The 21912-nt window shown below is 33.1% G+C and overlaps 1 protein-coding gene across 3 annotated transcripts in view; it reads right to left on the reverse strand.

The window, feature by feature from the left end:
• Positions 1-21212, reverse strand: part of LOC106659831 (probable WRKY transcription factor protein 1) — a 44123-nt gene extending 22911 nt beyond the window's left edge. Inside the window, exons 1-4 of one of the 3 annotated variants that reach the window (XM_023460594.1) lie at positions 21010-21212; positions 19638-20328; positions 5214-5586; positions 4413-4645 (exon numbers count right to left, since the gene is read on the reverse strand). In XM_023460594.1, coding sequence (XP_023316362.1) covers positions 4413-4645; positions 5214-5586; positions 19638-20328; positions 21010-21020 — 1308 coding nt within the window. In that variant the 5' untranslated portion in view covers positions 21021-21212. Of the gene's footprint in view, positions 1-4412; positions 4646-5213; positions 5587-19637 lie in introns of all 3 variants that reach the window. The other 2 variants (XM_023460595.1, XM_014382550.2) reach the window with 2 other exon arrangements.
• Positions 21213-21912: the final 700 nt, after the last annotated feature.

Raw genomic sequence — 21912 nt, forward strand, 5'->3', positions numbered from 1 at the left:
CGCAAGAGATGTGGAAAATGGTTCAGATAACAGTTTAGATAACGGTCACAAAATGATCAAAATTAGATAGAATAAAAAGTTGTCATTAATTAATTCTAATGCTCGAGTGTATGTATTTCAGTTGGCTCAAATTACACGAGTACAAAAACCACATGGCTCTACAAACTTCTTGAAATCTACTTTATTAGCATAGCTAGTGATATGTGTTGCACCTGATAAAGCAAATGCTTCTAAAAAAACTTGGGAAGTTTTTAGTTTTCTCTTGAAAAACTAAGCGTGAACGTAAGTAACTTTGAGTATTTATGAAATTTGTTACAATTGAAATATGAATCACGTAATTAATTGAATTCACTGAACACGATGAAAGTACACGCGAGAATTCATCCATGATATTGTCACTAACAAGAAAAAAAATGCGCATATTACAAATTATATTTTATGATAGTTTCATGAGCTCATGTTCCCAGAGACACGATCCAACGAGCTATTCGCGCTCAAATTAGGATGGCATTTTGGGATCCCTCTAAGTTTACAGGCACTCGCTATCAAAGCCACTTGCAACGTGGACTAGCTCGCTCATCCGTACATAAATCATTGTTTTTTTGTATTTGCACGTAAGCGAAGCAGCAACAGCAGGATCGGGGGTAGAAGATGAACGAAAATAGCTGCCGCGTGGTACCGAGTTGTCACAGCAGTCAGGGACACTCGAGCCGTGCGATCGATAAAAAGAATCTGCATTTGCGCTCGCGCGCGGCAGATACGGGCTCGGCGTCGATCGGTGTCGGCTGCGCGACGCTGAGTGCCATATCACTAACCCAGTTTGTGAACGCCACGCAAATATACGGGAAAAGTATAGTACTAAAGACGATGATCGCTTGGCCGCAGAGCCTCGTAAATCAGCGCGAGTGGTGTATTTTCGTACCACACGGAAGAGCGCGCGCGAGCAAGAGCGAATATTTATAAGCGCGACTCGACTCTTATGAGCGTTGTGCTGAGCAAGTCGCCGGTCGCGCGGCGAACCTGACAGCCTCCGCGCGCGCCGCAACTCTCGAGACTATTCGAGCTATTTGCCTGATATTATGTCGTCACGACGACACTATTACGCTTCGCACTCGTCGCGACGCTCGCTTTAGCGTTTCGATCAGCTCATTAAGAGCGCGTGCCTAGCGAAACGACGCTTGGTATGCGCTGGTCAAAAAGATCAAAACTGAAGGCTGGAGCATTGCAACCCCTGCTTCTCTCTTTTTGTTCTCGAGTTGCGCCAACGTCGAGTTACTCGATTGCGCCAAGTACTTTTTGAACTTCGGGCAAGTGCACTTTTTTGTACCTTATGTGACAGATCCAGCGACAGAACATGATCTTTCGAGCAACCATGAGCATTTAAATGCTCAAAGCAAAAATAAATTTAACTTGAGTTCGATACTTCTTTATTGATTGAATTATTGAAATTTAATTTTTTCCCCAAATTTTTGAAGTAAATGTACGTTCGTTTGACTACATGCCGACTATATTTACGAATGTAAATTTATATTTTTGCCTTTTTAATTTTATTCTTAAAAAATTGGGCTTCAAAAAAAAGTATCGATGAAAGATTAATTAAAATTGTTTCGAATCGATTAATTTTAAAAAATTCGAAAAATTTTCGAGACTGCACACGCAATCAATCGTGATCGAGACTACCGTCGAATAATGCTTCGTTGACAGCTTTAACGACTTCGATAAAATAAAGGTATATACTTAAATAAAAAACGAACGAGTTGCCGAAAATTAATCGCGATCTTTTATCGAATTTAATGATTTCAGATGCTATCGCTACGAAGCTTACCGTCAAAAATTGACTTCGATAATTAACTGCGACACGCTGGTTAACGAAGACAATTCTTATATTCGTATGTAGTTAATGGAATTGTTCGAAGGCACGTGCGTGAGGCGGAATCGCGGCGTGCACTTGAATTTGTAATGTGGCTGTTCAAAACACTTGAAATGTATATATTATGTTACGAAGTAAAAGCACATCATGCGCGTTCACGAAACAGCAAGATATGTGGGAGGTCCTTAGACGTGGTCAATCTGACATTATGAGCTGCAGATTCAGCTTGGCAAATTATAGTATATTCCTGTAAATATATGGTGTGAAAGATGCCACATTGATGTTCCAACATCAGATTCCTGGTATATGCTATATTCTGATCGTTCATTGATTCTGTGATACATTTGTCTGAACATACGAATAAATCTTTCTAATTTTTTTCACTTTTTCGAAATCTTTATAAAGCCTTAAAATATAGTTTCTCGTTTAATTTGATTTCCTTTTATAATCTAATTAGCTAGTCTATTGATTGCCATTTTGTCATTTCTTACAATGTTGTATATTTTTGTTGCATCCGTAGCTTTATTTTAAAAAAATTTCAAACAGATTTTTTCAATTTCTTTTACAAAGTTAACAGTTAATAGTACTTTTTTAGTCAAATTTATTTCAGCGTAATATAGTTTAGGGTATACTATGAGAGACACAATGAACTAATTTTTCGATCATGCAGAGTAATATCAAACAATAACACGATTGACGGATGATTTATAATGGACGCGATTTCGTATTCGAATTAAAAAATTTTTTTATCAATTAATTTATTTATAATAATAATTTATTGTTATGAAATTTGTTACAAACGACAGATTCATATTACATCTTCGACCTTAGTAAAAGTGAAATTATTAGGTAAACGATAATGATGCAAAACATTAATTTTCGATGTTAAATGTGTTTATGTTTAAAATGTAATGTAATGTAGTAAAATGAATGAATTTTTAACACTCCGTGCGTAAAACAAGGGTTTTCTATCCTTTCAGTGATACAAAAACCACGAAATGTTAAAAAATATCCTGTACAACTAGTGCGTGAGAAGGGTGACTCACTCAGGAGTTATTTTCACTCGAGCGCAGCGAGTCATCTTCAAGCACTTGTTACATAATGTACTATTACGCAATAGTATAGTGCAAAAAGGGTTTTTGGACACTGGTGTATAGTAAAATTTCTCGTATTTGTGGGAAATTTCATATTCGCTATTTAAGCATTTTTCGTTTTCTATTGCATAAAATTTTATACGAAACTTGTGCCCGCTTTGTGAGCACTTTTTGCGCACAGTGTGCACAAAAAAATCCACTCGCGCCAGCGTAGCTGGTACTCGGTCTCTTCTCGTGCCGGCGTAGCAGTGTGGGACGAAAAGGTAAAAAGTGATCCAAATTCGAGTGTGTGTAGGAGCGAATTTGTCATTAAAAAAAATTCAAAAATTGTTTCAGATTTGGGAGGCTATGAAAAATCTAAAACCGTTTCCTTTTTTAATTAGCTACTTGTTTAAACATTATACAACTAATTAAGGTCTCATATGATTCTTATAAAAATTAAAAACCCTCAAATATCTGTTTATTGAATTATTATAGTTATTTTCGAATGATGAAAGGTATCTCAGCTTATGAATTGTATTTTAAATCTCCAAAACAGTACAAAAATGTTGTAACAATATTTGCTAATTATTTTATTTGTTTCATTTCGAAACAAATGAAAAATTAGTGTGCAATTAGTTTGGAATTAAGCATTTTTTTTCGGATCGATGTACAATATTCATTTAATTTTAACACCTTACAGGTATTGTTTAATCAAATGTTATACCTTACACGTTTTAAACGATGCTTTTAATAAGCTGAATATGAACAAAAATACATTCTATGAGCTAAGATATCTTTCATTATTCGAAAATAACAATGATAAATAAATAGCTCATTAAAAAGCAAATGTTCCCCCACAACTGAAAATAGTAGATTACGCAACGGGGGCGTACGCTAATTTTCATTACAACGTGCGGAATAGTCGATTTTAAGATCGCCAGCCGTGCGCGAAAGTAGCACTTTCCACTTGCAGTGATGAACAGATTGACAACCTCCCACCCCCGTTGCGTAATCTACTATTATGCAACGGGTGTGGATATGCTTTTCTGTAAAATGAGGGGTTGCAGCACGAGCCAAAGGTGAGTGCTGAAAAAGCTTATCCACACAAGTCACATACAATATTTTTTGTGCTACCCCAACCTAAAGTAACATTTTACTCCCGCCGAGCAAAACCAAAATGTTATTTTAGGCTGGGGGATTCACAAAAAATTGTATTTGCACCTAGAGAGTGAAAAATATATTATTATAGCACAAGAGCCTAAAATTAGCGTCAAATTTGCGTTTTTTAAGTTAGAGTGGTATAAAGTACTATCAGACCGTGTACAAAAAGCAAAGAACGCTTTTTTAAGTAGTATAAATTTGTTCGATGGCAAATTTTAATAACTTTATCCTCGGAGCAATTAATTCATGTGATAAAGGAAATAAATGTGCGAATAGAATAAAAAATGAAAGCTAATAACACTCACCTGAAAGTAAAATTCAACTTGCTGAGAATGTTTCTCCGAGCAGGTGAGACTCTCGGAGTTGCAGCAGCCTGTGTCATGAGAACAACGATAAAGAATTACACAGTGGGGTTTATAAGAGACGGAAGTATCCCTATATACGTCCCGTACCGAAATGACCCGAGATTTTGGCCGTTGACAGCTGCCTTCAGCCGCGACACGGTCAGCGTGACGTCGAGCCGCCAAGGCCTCAGGAGCTGCAAAAAAAGCAATTTTATCAGAATACTTTGTTTCTCAGAAAATGGGGCAATTTTCGTTATTTCATCGATGTAAAATTTTCTAAAATTCAACAAATTCGAAGCTTTTTCGTTTGAAAATGGTATTTCAAAAAATCCTTGCAGCACGTACATTTTCCGCTGCAGCACGCTAAGCTGATAGTGTGAATCGAATAATCAAGTATAATATTAAGAGCGTATGGTCTCTCTCTTTCCTTTGAGGGCTCGAGAAGAAATGATATAATACTCGCAGGTGGAGGTCACGCGCCTTTGATAGAGGTTGTTTAAATATGTACGGGGATCGATGCTCGCAAATGACTGATTGCACACCCGGAGTAATTGTACTCGTGTAGACCACCAGAGGCGGATCGGCCCCCAAACGATTCACTGCAGTTTCCTGAAGTAAAATTATTGCTCGGATATTCTACCGGTCGGCCGTTATGTATCCTCCCCACTTTTAAACGAATAAACGAGCGACACACGATATGGTGAGCTAAATGGTATATTCATTTAAAATATCAAAGATCCATATGCGTATAATAGAACTTACTCTTAGAGAAGGCAGATCTGAAATGCGACATGTTGTTTCTTGTTCGCTGTAGGTTTTCTCGCGAGCCGAGATGCTGCCACTTGAGTACGCTGTGCGACGACATTGCTGGGTAGTCATTTTTTCCCAACTTGTATTCATTGTACTGCGAACTGGGCTGTACAGCTCTCTCGCCGTTTTGGTGACTGAAATTATTCATCGATTCAGTTTTTCGCTTCGTAGTCGCCGTCGTCGACGTCGTCGTCGTCGTCGTCGTCGCTTCCGTCGTAGCAGTTGAGTTGGCTGAATTCACGTTACTAGTACTTGAACGAGTGATAGCACTACTAGCAGTTACCGGAATTTCTTCCTCCTCTACGTTTTCGTCATCTACGTATTCCTGTTGGTGCACATTTTTTATTTTATTTTTTTGTATTTTACGATTTAGAATAGAATATTTAAATACCAATTGCTGTAATAATATTTCATGGATTATATTATCTAAAAAATTTTCTTTGACTACTGTCAATGGTTTTCTTAAATATTTGCAAAAATTTATTTGTGAAAATATCTTTCACCATTTCCTGCTCACCGTTCAATTATTCTACTTTTTAAAATAATTTTCACGACATGATACTATAGGTTCTGATAACTTATAGCAATAGATTAGCTACCAGAATGACTTCCAGAGTCTCATGGTTGAAGGTCACGGTTGGTCAATGGTCGTAAGTCATTGCTCATTAAAAAAATTAGAGAATAATCGATTGAAATCTAAAGAAACTTGACTTTTTTATAGGGAACTTGTTTGCTATTTAATACAGAAAAAGCTTAGAAGGTTTAGGTAATCTTTATTAGTTTTGGCTTGCTCGCGGCAATCTTTTCCAGGATTACAGTACACAAATTATCAAATTAAATGTGAATTCTTGATCTTTTTTTTAAGTACGTACAAGTTATCGAGGCAGTTATTGAGATCAATACATCAAACAAAAAAACTGAATTTTATGTATTTATGTGGTATGACGTATTTATAAGAAACTCGATTAAGATGAAGTTGACTTGAATTGTTAAAAAGTAAAAATTTATGTACGAATGCAAATTCACAATAAAATGCGATCCTTTACTCTCGCTATAAATCAAATGGGAGTAATTCCAATCCTGAATAGTGAGACAGAATTATTATTTACCATTTTTAGCCCAATAGATACTGAAATTACACTTCACCATTTGATGCATTATATAGGAACAATTTGATGTTTTAAACATTTCGTGGTGTCTGCAATAAATACATTTTGAAAGCTTTCATTTTATCCTTTTCTATTTTATCCTAAGATGAAATAATGAAAATTGAAAGTATTTGAAAAAATCAGAGTAAGTAAAAGATTTTCGATAATTTTTCATTTTTCAAGCATGTTTTTCAGCTATTGAAACATAATATATTTTGATTGTGATGAGTTCATTGTAAAATAAATGAATATTTTTTATGATTTTTTTTAAAATAAAGCTAAATAGAGAAACCACATTATCCGATTGTTTCTTGTTACTTTGTGCGGTTCCGCAAGAAGATAAATGATGGCGACTCATGAATATTTTTTATTTCTAACATGTCCTCGTAAAGTATTTTAAATTGTTAAATACGCAGAAAATGTGAAATTCATGTGCATGTGTGTTTGTACTTAAGCTTTCTACAATACACTGGCCCACATTTTATGCTTTTTACAGCTGAGAATGCATTATAGATAAAATTTTCCATGATTGATTAATATCATGTTTACAAGTTAACTTCATGTTTGCAACGAACCTTCCAAGATTAATCGATCGATTCAAAAATTAAACTTTCATCAAATTTGCATCGAAATGAAATATACAATACAGTACGTGAATAATCATAATGGACTCTCAAAATAAATCAAATGACATTCATTGTTGATCATAAACATTTTATTAAAATCTTATTATTTTTTGAAAATTCAGAATAATTTTTATAGAAAAATGCCCATTATGTTAAAATCATGCATTTGATATCAGTAAATACTCTCTTGATTACATTTGATATTTTCCACAAGTTTGAATGATGAAATAAATAGTTGTCCGAGAAAAAAGTAAATGATTTTAAAGTGGTAATGATTCTTTATATATTTAAAACATTCATAATTGGATGGACAAATCGGATATTTCGCAAATATTTGATAAGTTGTATTTCAACTTAGCTATACTATTTCATTCATTTAATAAAGTAATGTAAGTATAAAGAAACTATATTTGTGTGATTATTTTCAAGTGGCTAATACGGCTGTACAATAACATCTTTGCCACAGTCCCAAGCAACGAGTTTCTTGACTGGCTCAGATTTTTTTCAGAGAATTGCTTCTCTTGTGCGGGAGAATGAAGTTCCTGTCATTTATAAAGAACCAACATTTTATTTTTTATGACTCCATAATATTTTTAAAAGCAGTGTAAATAAATCAATAAAAATATTTCACGATATTCAAAATTTTTCAAAATTTTTAAAAATCGAAACCAGAATTGTGAAATAGAAATATTTTTAATTTAGAAACTTTCTGTAAACTGATAATGCTATCGCCTATCGACTGTAAGCCGATAATATAAAGACGCAATATTTTAATTAATATGAGTGAGAACTTTTCACAGAACAGAACCCCTAAATTCAAGTTTTATTTAATTTTTCGATTGACCGGAGAGAATAGAAATTTATTGAAAATTAATTTTAGATACACTTCCGAAAGCATACATTTAATTATTTTCTTTAGGTAATAAATAAATCTAACGAGGGTTGGTACGCCAAATGCGCAGCAAGCATAGAGACTATGGGCATAAAAGTTTATAAAATTTGAACGAAATAATGACCTTTATCCAATAATGATATTTTATGCTTGGACACGTAAATCTGAATATTTTTTACTCTCTTCAGTTACTTTATTCTTTCTTTCTTTTTGCTCACATTTGTATTATGGCGAGATCAATTTGTGCGATATCACCCGTTTAACATTTTCATTTCTTAGTTCTTATATACAGTAGGAAGTTTTTCATTTAAAATTTATAATTATTTGTTTAAGTTGAAAGGTATTTCTAACGCTGTAAATGCATGTACAGTTGCAGTATTGCTTCTTGTTCATAATTTTCACTTACGATTTTTTTATATTTTAATTTATATTTTAGTTTAATAGTAAATTTTTATTGTATTTTAGTGTGTTTAAGAGCGAGAGATTTTAAGTTAATCATTAAATGAGCTCTAAATATTATAAAATTACAATATTATTATCTATTGTTAACAAAAAGTTTATAAAATAGCTCTCTAGATATTTGAATAATAGAATAAAAAACAAAATATAGGAGGCTTGTAAAGAATTGAGGAAACATGAAAATATCTTGGTTGCGTTGCAAGTCGATTGCAACCGGATATTTGAATATATACATATAATATGGTTATCCAAGTGTTGTGTATATGGCAGCGACAGCGGCAGGCCACCCAAGTCGGGGTCTTAAAAGACTCGGTTGATCCGGGATGATGAATTTGCATTCCCCGAGATTGCTGTCCGCTGTTCGCGCCGCTCAACTTGTCACACTTTGTCTTTCCTTCAGGCGTCAAGCCTAACGAAGCGTCTGTCATGATTGACAATGAAGCACTCAAAAACTGCGAACTGTACGATTATTTTGATCTATCTAATAAAAGTTCGCTTTTTTAATTGTTTTTTATGCTTAATGGACGCGATTTTATCCTCGTATTGCATTACAGCAGCCAAGAATGTTTGCTTTCAAAAATAGTCAAAGTACTTACTGATATACACGTATTTGCTTGTGTTTATAAGCAACAGCAGAATGAAAACGGCTTGTTTTTGACTTGGCACTGAAACCATAAACAAGAAGGTGTGACTAGACGTTACAAGACTCGATGAAAGCTTTTTTTTAGAGACTCTGTAATTTATAATACGTGCACTTGTTTTATCTTTTTTCTGTCACAAACTTCTAAGAATATACGAGAAGAAAAAACCAAAATTCAAATTTCCAGTCTCATTTTCTGAAACTTTTACTTTTAAGCCACAAAGACCTTCATCTTGTTGTTCTGTAGCCCACCATAGAGCTTTTTAAAGAAATATATTCAGAAGAAGTTTCAGAAAACAAAACTAAAAATACAATTTTTGTGCTAATTCTTCCACCTCCTAAGTAGGTTCATATAGCTTACTGGATTTTTAGTAAAAATTGCATGAATGTGATGAAAGTTGAGGTTAAGGCGTTTCCGCAGAATAAGAAATATTTTTGCTAAAGTCGATGCCGCAGCTCGAATTTTTACTAATCGAACCCTGAAAATGCATGCTTGCATAACTTTGAACTTGGACCGATTTTCAAAAAACGGCTTTGTGAAGTCTTCCGTATTATTACTGAGAATAGCTGTACCAAATTTCATTCCGTTTTATTCAGTAGTTTTTCCAGAAAACAGGATCAAAATGACAGAAAACTAGAGAAATGGCAAGCTCAACGGGCGTTCTCAACGAAGGGTCGTTGGACTCACCGGCTCATTTGGAACAATTTTTGGATAACACTATTTTTTCAAAAATCCAAAAATTGCTCAAAAAATTCTGAAACAAATCAGGCTTGTTCTTCGATCAATTCTAAACCGTTTTCATTCTACAACTTTTTCTCGTAAAATTGATGGTTATCGAGTTAAAAATTGTCGAAATCATTTAATGACATACAAATCTCCGCAAGTCCTATTTATGATCGTCATATTGAATTTCATAATTTTAACTATTTTACAATAAAGTATACGTGTCATTGACCAAATCTATATGCGTGAGAGGCACAAGCGAACCTTCTTTCCGTGTCGAAATTGCAGTTAAACGAGATTTCATTCTCGAAATTTCATGTTTTTTTTTTTACGAAATTGTTTAAAACTTTTTATTACATAAATTTTTGAAAATTCTGTCCCCAGCTTCGAAAAGTACATTAAATTTTACGTAAGAAATGATATTTGAAAAGTTTTTTAAACCATTTTTAGTCGGTGTAATTCATCGCTATAAATGTTGTCCAAAAATGGTCATTTCAGACGTTAAAGGGTCAAGGAATAATTGGGACCAATTGGGACTTTTTAAAATTTTTCGTGGAATTATTTTTAAAAATGATCTTTCTCGACCACAGGTAGGATTTAGAAACATTTCTTAGCAAGCAAAACTTTTAGAAATTTATATTTTTGAATGACATCTGAACCTTATGATATCTGAACTATGAAATGTAAATTTATATTTCTAGAAACTAAAAGGCGTTTTACTGTACAATAAATAATCAATTTGATCTTAATTTCAATGTATACATATTAATGTACAAATATGCAAGTACGCATTTACATCATCGTGGCGAGCTCGAATGCAAGTGATAATTTGTAAGCTAATGTAGAGTGCAAGAGTCTAACGATTCAAACAAGACCCAAGCGTCGAGCGCGTTTAAGCGGTCAAGCTAAATATTTGCGATAGCAGTTGTGTAGTTCACGCGCGGCTGAAAGCAACCTGACGTTGGTGCATGCTCAAAAGCTCTGTGCTTCATCGGACACCAGACAGGCTGTAAAGTTTCGGCATTTTTTCTTTCGTAGCCAATAAACCGATGCGAAAACCTGAAACATGTACCGGGGCAATTACTCTTGTGCGCACATATATACATGTACATATAAGTCAAATATAGCCTCCGCGATCTGTGCGATGGATGATTCACCATTAGCGCAGTAGCATAGACGCCCAGCTGTCTCACGCTCACCAGCGATCGTCGTTCGAGCCATGCGCTGCGCTTGAAGCATATAATAGTCTTGCATTAATTCATCGAGTACGAGAGCTGCTAGCATGAGAGCTGCACTGCACTTTTTTCGCGTTGATTTTTGGACGGACCTATTGTATCAAGTAATATTTTTCAGCTAATGTTAACAATAGGTGCATATCTCGTTTAATTTTTAATATTTATTTACGTAAGGATTTGTTACTAACACGTTAATATCGCTATTAAACGTATTATATATATCAAATAAATTATGCGTCACTTAGTTGCACAATACGCTTATACTTGTCGATGCGACAGCTGCCCGCACTAAGAATATCAGTTTCGATAAGGGTCTCAGAATTTGCGTAAAAAGTACAATCTAAGCTCCGGATCTTCATGAATTCATCGGCTGAAAATAGCAAGTTATTTTTTCATTTCGTAAGCCTTGAGTATACAGTCTAAGTATTTGATTTAGTAATAATGGAATTCCACGACTATAAAAGTTTTTCCTTAACGAGACTCATGGACCAAGTATATTATAAAATTCGAAGATATCGCAGAAATAGTGTGGAATAGTTTAATAATAAACTCCATTTGGTAGAAAAGGCACACGCCTTATTTTGTTAGCAATGTGTTGGTGCGCTTATTCTATCGATACAAAGAATTAACTTTACTTTCTCGTATATATTTACATACGGAGTAAGTCACATAGACACAAAGAGAAATAATGGCCCACCAACTTTTTACGTGCTGTTTATAACATGAAGTAAAAGATGCGCAAATTTTTTACGACAAGGTTTGTAGTTTTACCTTTCATATTTTTTACATGATTTGTGCATGAATTTTTTTTCTTTAGAAAGTAATAAATCGTCAAAAAGACCTATTGTCTAAAAAGGTATACATCGTTGAGGAAAATAATCTTTTAACAAAACAGGCTACAGACCGGCAAACGGTGCTTTTTCAACGTATCGTTATTCAAAACACAGATGTTTTTTGTCAAACTGTTCCAGCAATTGCAAGGAATGCACGTCGAAATTTTCATAAAAACTCGCTGTAATCTAGTTCTTAATTAAAAAAAAAAATAATAATAGTAATAAAATAAGCTCTTACAAGTAATATAGACATTATTTTTATATCGTTAACAAAGGGGGAAAAATATAAAAAAAAACGTAAATTCACAAAGATCACTTTTTCCCTGATGAGTTTTTCGAGATGTATAGTTCGGCATGTTTGCTGGCGATTTTCTCGGTAAAAATACAACTTATTGAAAATTCTGATACTACCATCGAAAAGCTGAGAAAATTTCCTATCGAATACTTTTTTAAATGAGTTATGATACTTTTTCGGTGCCTTAGAATTTGAGTACGTAGCCGTATTTACGAGAAAACATAATTTTTCCTCTTCTAAATCACAAAAGTAGCTATAAAGAAACACTATCAAAATTTCAAACATTCCTACATTCTTACATGTTCCTGGGAACCCCACAAACATTTTCCGGGGGTCCGCACCCGCGTAGGGTAAAAAAATTGTTTGCCACGAATCTACATCCAAAATCATTTTTGCCATACCTAAGTAAAAAATGAGTAATCTTCAAAGTGTCATAGCTCAGTCGATGAAGATCGTATCAGGAATTTAAAAATACCATTCGAAAGGTCTTTACAAGCGCCTTACAACTATATAGTAATAGATATAAATAGGATCCAATAATTAATTCACCCATTAATTTCAACAAATAGAGAATCGAAAAAGTGCAATGGTAAGGTAAAGAAAAATCCTTTCCAAAAATTTAATAAAAAATTTTCGATTCAAAGGTGCCTATAATTTAGAAATAATGTTTGATAATTTATTGTAAATACAATTTGTGTTTACATCATAACGTTAAAATAATTTTGTGCATCAACCGTTATACAATGACCTAATTAATGAAAAAGAATACAAGGAGCCCTCGATATACGCGGGGGTTACGTTCCGAAAAAGTGTCGCGTATAACAAGGAAAAAAGCGGATGTTTTTCGGCCTCGGCTTCGCCTCGGACGATAATTACACGTGCTCTAAGGCTTTCCAGTTTTTCGCTCCCTAGGCACGTAATATACTATTTCGACCGTCTTGAATCGCGTACAAGGTGAACTTATCCGCTTATAACGAGACATCTTCGTATTTGGCAATTAGCGCATAAGGGTAAGCCAGGTATACAGAAGCCGCGTATAACAAGGGATGCCTGTAATTTATGTTAAATAAAATCAGAAATTTTCGAGAAAAAACCTTATCTATCGTAGCAATCGTAGTCAATGTACACAGTTACGTTGTATAAATAATCTGAATTAAGCAGATATCCATGGCTAGCAAAACTCGTGTTTGTCACTTAAAAAAGTCGACGCTGCAAATTCTCGTTGAAGTTGCATTATGAATGACGAATGCTTTTAGGCCGTATTTAGCATACACGATACATATATTGGAATTTCGAATCTAGTGTAATGAATTAAAAACAAATGAGAGAAAAATCTAAATCGGTATTATTCATAAGTAATAAATGAGTTTTCTTTCGCTATGTTTGTCATTATGAAAAAATGTATTCCCCCAAACTAGTAAGAAATTAATTTTAGCTTGTGATGTTAAATGTTTTACTCCCTTTTAAAACTCATTATTATTAATATGATGTGTAATCCATAGTTCATTAGTTTATGTTTGTTGGAAACAGCAAAAAAGTAGTTGCTAACAGATTTGTGGGAGCATCCATTGTCAGGCAAAATACCTGAGCTAGGTAGCACGATGTTCATTTTGATTAATAGCCGCCGACAATTATTTTCAATGATTGCATTTGTAAATATCGTCAATCATAGGGTGTGAATAGCTTAGCGGTCTGTGAATCAAATCAAGATTGCGATGTGTGCTAAAATGATGTGAAGTTTATTTTTAGCGCGATTTCCACAAATACGTCGAAATAATGTGCACCCAGTAATAAAACTATTTTTGGCCTTATTATTTAGATATATCTATAGCAAGTATCTATAGCAAGTACATTGAACCAAAGTACGTGCATACTGCATACCGCTTCACCATTTTTTATAACACAGCATTAGATTAGTATTGTTTTCGTTGAAATCTTGAGAGTTTTTAGATGTATGTAGTTTATACATTATGGTTTACACCTACAGCTGCATAAAGCTTATGGAATAATTAAAATTTTTGTTATACAATTTGTATATAATTTTCGTCACTTTAAATATATTTAGCCCGTTAATTCGATTTTTGTACGTATACAAATTATAAGATTAATTTATGATTTCTTCTTGGATCGAATTTTCAATATAACTTAAATATGACCTGAAAATTTTTTCTAATTTGCATGATTTGCAAATAATCTTTAGACGATCCTTGATTTTTCACTTACATAAACCTTCAAAAATCTGTTTACATCATTTAAGATGCAGAAAGTTTCCATATGTTATTAGGTGCGAGTATCTCCGTATAAATATCAATGTAATATAAAGATATTTCTCAAGAAGATATTCAAGAAAAGTAAAACTTGCGAGCTCCAGTAAAAAAGTTTAGTTTTCACTAATGTGTAGAGCAAACAAACTTCAAACATAGAATTTTTTACTGCTTTTGTAATGAATTGATGTTCTGAAAATGTTGTGAAAATTTACTAAATATTATAAAAAGTCACCGTTAGAAAGGCCTGGAAAAAGTAAATGAGGCATTTTGAGGTAACGTTTACATGAGAAAAATTTGGGTATTTTTATAGGTCGTGCAGTTTATTTCCACCAATTAAGTGTCATAAAATGCTTTTGAACAAAAGTATGAAAAGTGAGAGGCATGGTAATGTCAAAATTGGTATATTTTGTTGAGAAAAGCATAGAAAAATTTGATGGGATTCGAATGTATCTTCAATTAAGGGGTATACACCTGTGTATATGCCTATAAATAAAATACATGAAAATTAAGGATTACTATTAAAATTTTTTGTTTCTGATGTTAAAATATGTTTTTATAGGTGTTTTTACAACAAAAAATATGTCTCTAGTTCCTCTAATTATTGGAAATCATCCATCATTCATGTATATTGACTTGTGATTTCCAAGTCATTGACCGCATGATTTTGAAAGCAATTTTTCACCAATCCTGATCCTTGGGGTCTCAAAAGTTTTGTTATAAAATCCTTTTCCACTTAAGTGTAGCAGATTTTTTATTTAGTTATTTTTTTAATCTACTTATCTCCAAATATAGCAATAAGCGTTATTAAATTAGCTATTTTTGTCATTTCGTTGTACTTTAGTATGAAAAAAATTGTCCAAGACTTTTGATTAAACTCTGTTACATTTAAGTGGAAAAGAATTTTATTACAAATCTTTTGAGACCCCAAGGATCAGGATTGATGAAAAATTGCATTCAAAATCATGCGGTCAATGACTTGGAAATCACAAGTCAATATACATGAATAATGGACGATTCTTAATAATAAGAGGAACTAGAGACATATTTTTTGTTGTAAAAGAACCTATAAAAACATATTTTAACATCAGAAACAAAAAATTTTAATAGAAATCCTTGATTTTCATGTTTTTCATTTATAGTGTACCAAAACATTCGACCGATGCCGTATATGGGGCGGCGACATGTAACACATCATTGTAGCCGATATCACTTATACATAAGATAAGTTGCACGATACTTTGTTACATGATAAGAGAATTTTACTTTATCATCCATACAAAAATATCTTCTCTACTTGCCAACTTATTAGCAAAACAAACATTTTTCTTCGTAACAACTGTATACATTTATAACTCATCTAGAACAAATAAAACTTTCAGACTTAAACTCTAAAGTATTTACAACAGTAGCTGCAATTGCATAATAAAACACCCTAGCCTTATTATAGGAGAGTAAAAAGATAAAACTCGTTTTTAAGATTTTAATCTTGTTCTCTACTTTCATCCGTTAATTTATATATTATATAATTTTATCACGACAATGTGATTTGTATTTAAATGTGATCATTTTTTAATTTTTACATTAAATATTCACGTATAATTTTGAGGAGAAATTGTTTTTTTTAAAGTAAGCAAAATTTGAATGAGTTGAACTCATTTATATTGTCAATTCTATTAGCCAATGAAACAGCGCGTTCCGAGCGCTCTGAACTCATCTTAAGAGTAGTACATTTTTAGTGTCTTTACATTAATCATTACAATGTTTGAACATAATTTCTTATACGGATTACAAAGTCTTCTTTAATATCTTATTACATATTGTATTATTTATTGTCTCATCATTCAGAACGAAATTTTCTTTTTTTTCTTTATTTTCAGCAGACCTTGAAATTCTCGTGGTTTCTCGCGCAAGTATTTAGTAAAATCTCCCGGGCACAAAACAGAGCCTCTGCCCACTGGGCTACCGCGGGCCCTGAACTCAATGGTGGGGCCAGATAGGGTTATACCCAAAGGTCCCTAATGAAAAGTCAATCAATCAATCATTCTTGTCTTCATGACTCGCTCACGCCTCCTATGGGGAATGAATCAAAGCATACAACTTACATCAATTGACAACAAATTGATACATTCTGTAACATCATTCTCTCTACTAATCAGAACGCGTATAAATTGATGATACTTTTGGCTGATGCTTTTTTTAAAAGAGTATTGATACATATTATTATTCACGCTAAAATAAGCTTAAATAAAGGTATATGAAACTTTTGTAGGATTTCGTTTCTTTTGTAGCTTCCTTAAAATGACCTTGAAAAAAGGGGCTATCCAGACGTAAAATTTTCCGCTTTTTTCTTATCTGCAATAAAAAATGGGGGTCACCATGTGAAAAACGGGTTTTCACGATATTTTGTTTTCTGTAGCTTTTAGGTTATGTTCAAGGTCAAATGAAGATCACGAATCGATCCCACTTCAAAAAATACATAAAGTAGGGTAAAAAATATTTAAAAATCATTTTAACAACGTTAATATTATTAAAACGACGATTTCATGAGTCACTACGAAAACGCTAGTGAATTACCACTTTCCCCAATAAATGACCGGGTGACAACCAGTGAATGACCAATATACTTTTCTACAAGATTTTATCGAAATTGAACGATGTCTTTTGTTTTAATAATCGAATCTAATCATAAATCATTGTCACTGGTACAGTACTGGTAAAATGGTTCTGTTTAAATTGATTTTATGCAAAAATCAGTACAAGTAGATTATTGGCAAACCTAATCTGTATATGATTGTATTCTTAAAAAATCGGTCATATACTGGTTGTATGTAAATCGACGCCTCATCCAGTTAATGACCACCAAAAAATTTTCTACATTTATTTATTTGTAGATAATACAATTTTTATTGGTCAAAAGTTGATTAAATCTGTACGTATAACATAGCTTAATGTTGGGAAAATATTATAAATTAAATTAACATTCGTATATTCAATTTATAAGTAATTATTCATCGATCGGTCATTCACTGGTGGGTGGTCATACACTGGACCGTTTACCCTACATACATGGGCTTATGAAGTTTTTCCAAATTTTCCATCATTTTTAGCGCTAGGAATCCAATTTTTAAGTTTTCCTCATTTAAAATACATGTAAGCTGTTTGGGGGCAACCTTAAAATTATTTTTTCGAATTTTTCATACCGGCTTTTTTAATTTTCTAATTTAATTGGTAATTTTTTAAATTGATTGTTCATTTGGAAGTGTATTTAGATAAATCTTATTTAAATTGAGGTGCAAGATATTGCGTAATAAGTAAATTGATTAACAAAAAAGTTCACTAATAAAGAAACGAAATATTTTTGCGACTAAAGTGTTATTTTTACATTTCAATCAGTAGTAATAAATACTTCGAAATCCTTTTTTGGTAAGTATGAAGCTAAAGTCTATATTGATTTGAAGAACCACAGTGGTAATTTTTTTACAAATTATAATTACGATGAATGTATTTTATTTAAAATGTGGTTCAGGATCTTTTTTATGTTTATGTATGTATGTATAAATAAAATACAGAGCTTATGTGTGATTTTACTAATAATCTTCGAAAAATGAAAATTGTGACTTTCAACATTATAAAAAGTAAAAATTTAATACTTATAAATTAAGTATATGATGTTCTTGACTGAATAATTAATTTTATGAATTTAAGTTCCTTTTTATGAATAATATAAAATACTATTAAGCGATTGCTCTATTATTATTAATACAGATTAAGCGATGAGTATTCAAAATTTAAAATAATTTTTTCTTGGTAAAAGGTGCTGTTTCAATTACTTTTTATTTCGATCATTTCTATACTTGCTCTTTAGATACTTTTATAGATAGTAATATTACCAAATTTTTATTTTTGAGCTAAATTATTAAGAACTCAGAACATGAGCTAGCTCGACTGTCTGTTTCAGTCGATGAATATAACAACATTGACGTAGTTAAAAAGAATGTAAGAAATTCAAACGAGCTGGTTTATTTAGATAATTGAAAATTACTCCTTACAGTATTTTAAAGAGTTGCTGGATAAATACATTGATATGTATCTTACTAAGCGATATCATAAATAAATTTTTTTATTGATTTATAGGTTGATCTAGCATACTCAAATACAGATTTTGTCGTGGTCGTTATTTTTCAATTTGATTGAAATTTATTGCAAGTATAACTCTCGTCGTTCAATTTTTAAAATCTTGACTTTCGATTTGCTTATTCAATAAAATGTTGAGTTGAAAATGTCTTGCACGAATCAATAATCAATGACTCTGATATTCTCTCAAAAATATGTTAGCTTTTAAAACTATTTTGTTATGTATTTTTAGTATTAGTAGTTGATTATAAAATGCTTCAAAGAGATTTGCTGTCGCAGTTGATAAATTAGTGATTTAGTGTCTTGTGCTTGTACAAGTTACGGAAAAGTTATTAATAATTTACTTGTGTTTATCGATGGTGCATCGATCATTATTCCATATTGTATAACCGTAATGAAAAAATGGATTACGAATTATAATATGGAAAGTTAAATAAACATACATCTGAAATGCTAATTATCAAGTTGTATCTGTTATATTAAAATATTTTTTATCAAATCTAATTAAAAATTATTGAGAAAAAAGTTATATCCTGCATTCTATATGTTAGATTAATATCCTGTGGTTTTCTCATTAATCGGTGCTATCTTTACACTATTATTATTTTTTAAAGTAAATAATCTAAGAAAAATTTTTTTTCTTTACTTATAAGAGCGTTTCTGTTTTTTCAAAGGCTACATATGATTATGTATACAATTAATGTATACAGGATGCTATATTTATTTCAACGGGTTTCACATAAGCTCAAAAAGTTACAATAATTTCTTTTTTGCGTGAATTCTTCTTCTGAATGTTATTCTTCCTCTTCACGCATACTTATGAAGTGTAAATACGTATTGCAAGAAAAAGTCACGTGGTTTCAAAAGATTATTCTTCAAAGATACTGTCCGATGATTTAGTAGGCAGCATATTGTACGCTCCGACAAAGGAAGATAATGGGGTTGCTTAAAGCTTTTGTTTGGTTTTAAAAACCAAATTTGTAGTTTTTTACTGTATTTTCTATTTATTTAATTTTTATATGATTATGGAACTTTTTGTGTAGGATTCATTTTACAAAATTGTTGATTTATGCATAACAATCATTTCACGTGAATTCAATAGAAATTAAGTAGTATGATTTACCGTTTTGGAATCCGACTGATCGGCCTCATCATCATTGCGTTCATCTTGGAATTTCCGAAGTTTATCTTTGTTTTCCCAGCGTTCTTCCAAATGATTTGGAGCAGCCTCGTGCCTCTGGGACGCATTTCTATAATCTCGTTTGACAGACATTGGTGTTACAATCGTGTCTGAATTTGTGTTACTGAGTTTGCGTATAATATCGTCGTAAGTGATTCGACTTGAACTGATATTTGCTGAAGTTTTATGAAATGATCTGGGATTTTCATCGGTTTCAAATTCTTTCCAAATATCGTCCTGCTCTTCATGCTCCGAGTGTGTATTAGCTTTTACTTTTGATGAGCCATTGCCGTTAGCTTTTCGCATCCACTCTTCGAGTTTACTGGCACCGCTATCACGAAGTTGTTGGGACTTTCGCATTATGTGTTTTCGATTGATTCTGTCCTCCTCACTACGCTCTCCGTCGTCGTTATCGCTGTCGTCCAGATAATAGTCATCTTCCTCGTCGTCGTACTGCAAGTCCTTACGAGGCAGTTGCCAGGGCCTCGTCCTACGATTTTGAATTCTCGGCCGAGTCGACCTCTGATTAAGCGAGTGAGTATCATCCTCGTCGTAGTGCCACCTTAGTCGGTAAGGTTCCTCAAAGTTGTAGTCGTTGTGCGGGTAGGGATTGGAGCGGTGGACGAAGCGCGATCTGTAAACGTGAGCCTGGGAAAAATAGCTTAGTGGAGGGCCACGCCGATGATACCGAGAACGCCAGTTTAGATCGTATCTATCATGGTAATTGCGCCTCAGTGTTTCAAAGCTTTTTTTTGCGTTTTCGTCATCGTCGTCGTCATCGTCATCGTCTTCGTCGTCGTCGTAATCATCAGATTCGTTGGGGTAATCATAGTCGTCGTACAAACGTTTTCTATTGTTTGAGCTTGACCAGCCATGGTGGTGTCGATGGCGATGTCGATAAGACGTAAGCTTGGTATCACCTTCCACACGAGTTTTTACAGCAGTACAGATGAGTAAAAGCTCCAGAAACACCAGCAGTGCAATTAATCGCAGGTTCACCCTCATGATCGAGTTACCCTTTAGTCGACATTCGACGTGTCGCTTCTCGTTATGCTCTTTGACTCTTGTTTGAAGCACTCGCTCAACTTTTTAGGCCCTTTTACACTTCATATATGACCTAGAAAATTGCCGAGAGAGCTATAATATAAATTTGCATTTCATTACACATGTCAAAGCTGATAGTTGACGAGGCTGTCAAAACCACGACTTCAGAACATTGAACCATGACTTTAAAACATTTATGGTTCTCGTTCATTAGTTGTGACGATTATTACTTGCATCAAGTTTTCAATGCTATTTGAAAAAAATTACACACATAGAGAACATTCACGATTGATCACAAAACCAACTACACTGTTGAAACCATTGTAAGTATTCATTAAGCAACAATCACTTTCAGTACGCACCTAGAATAAACAAAAAAGTATTTTACTGATAATTATTTCGAGCATTTTAAATATTTAAACGAGTGAGCGATGTTGTAGAGTCACGGCGATAGTAACAGATTTTCATGACGCGCGTGCTTAAGGTATCGCGGGCGACTGATCGGATCGGTGGAGGCGAACAGTACACGCGCTTATAGTAAAACCCGGCGAACGAGCTGAGTATAGCAGGCGCCAACAACTGACGCTGTTCAAAGCGCATGCGTACAGCTTCCCCCACTTTATGAACAAAATAAGCCGGCTGAAAACCGCAACACTATCAAGCAGCATAAACAGCATCAGCAGTTACAGAGACTACCTCAAAAAAATGCCTAATACATTTTTTAATTTAATTTGAAAATAACTAGGATGGCAGGAAAGAGTATACAATTTTTATTTTTGAATTACATACTGCTCAAAATATTATCCATAATATAACCATACTCTAAAGAAGTAGTAAAAACTTTTTTATAAATTACTTTATTACGTACAAACGAACAAAAGTACATGAAAGTAAGTGTATAATACAAACTGTACGTGAGTTTAGATGTAAATTTAATGTGCAGCAGTTTTTTTGCTATATCGAGTATAGCAAACAATTTGTTGAAAGAACACAATGAACTCCTTTTAAAAAATTATATAGAACACGAAAACATAGTAGCAAAAAATGATAGCTTAAAAGTCAATTAGTGCATTAAAAATAACAATAATTTAATGTAGAGCGTCATTTATTTAATTGAGCTACAAAACTAAAGTTTCTATACAAGTTAAAGAAAAGAGAGTAAGTTTAAAACAAA

Source organism: Trichogramma pretiosum, unplaced genomic scaffold (genome assembly GCF_000599845.2).
Source record: "Trichogramma pretiosum strain Unisexual culture from Peru unplaced genomic scaffold, Tpre_2.0 scaffold62, whole genome shotgun sequence".
Classification (NCBI taxonomy): Eukaryota; Metazoa; Arthropoda; class Insecta; order Hymenoptera; family Trichogrammatidae; genus Trichogramma; species Trichogramma pretiosum.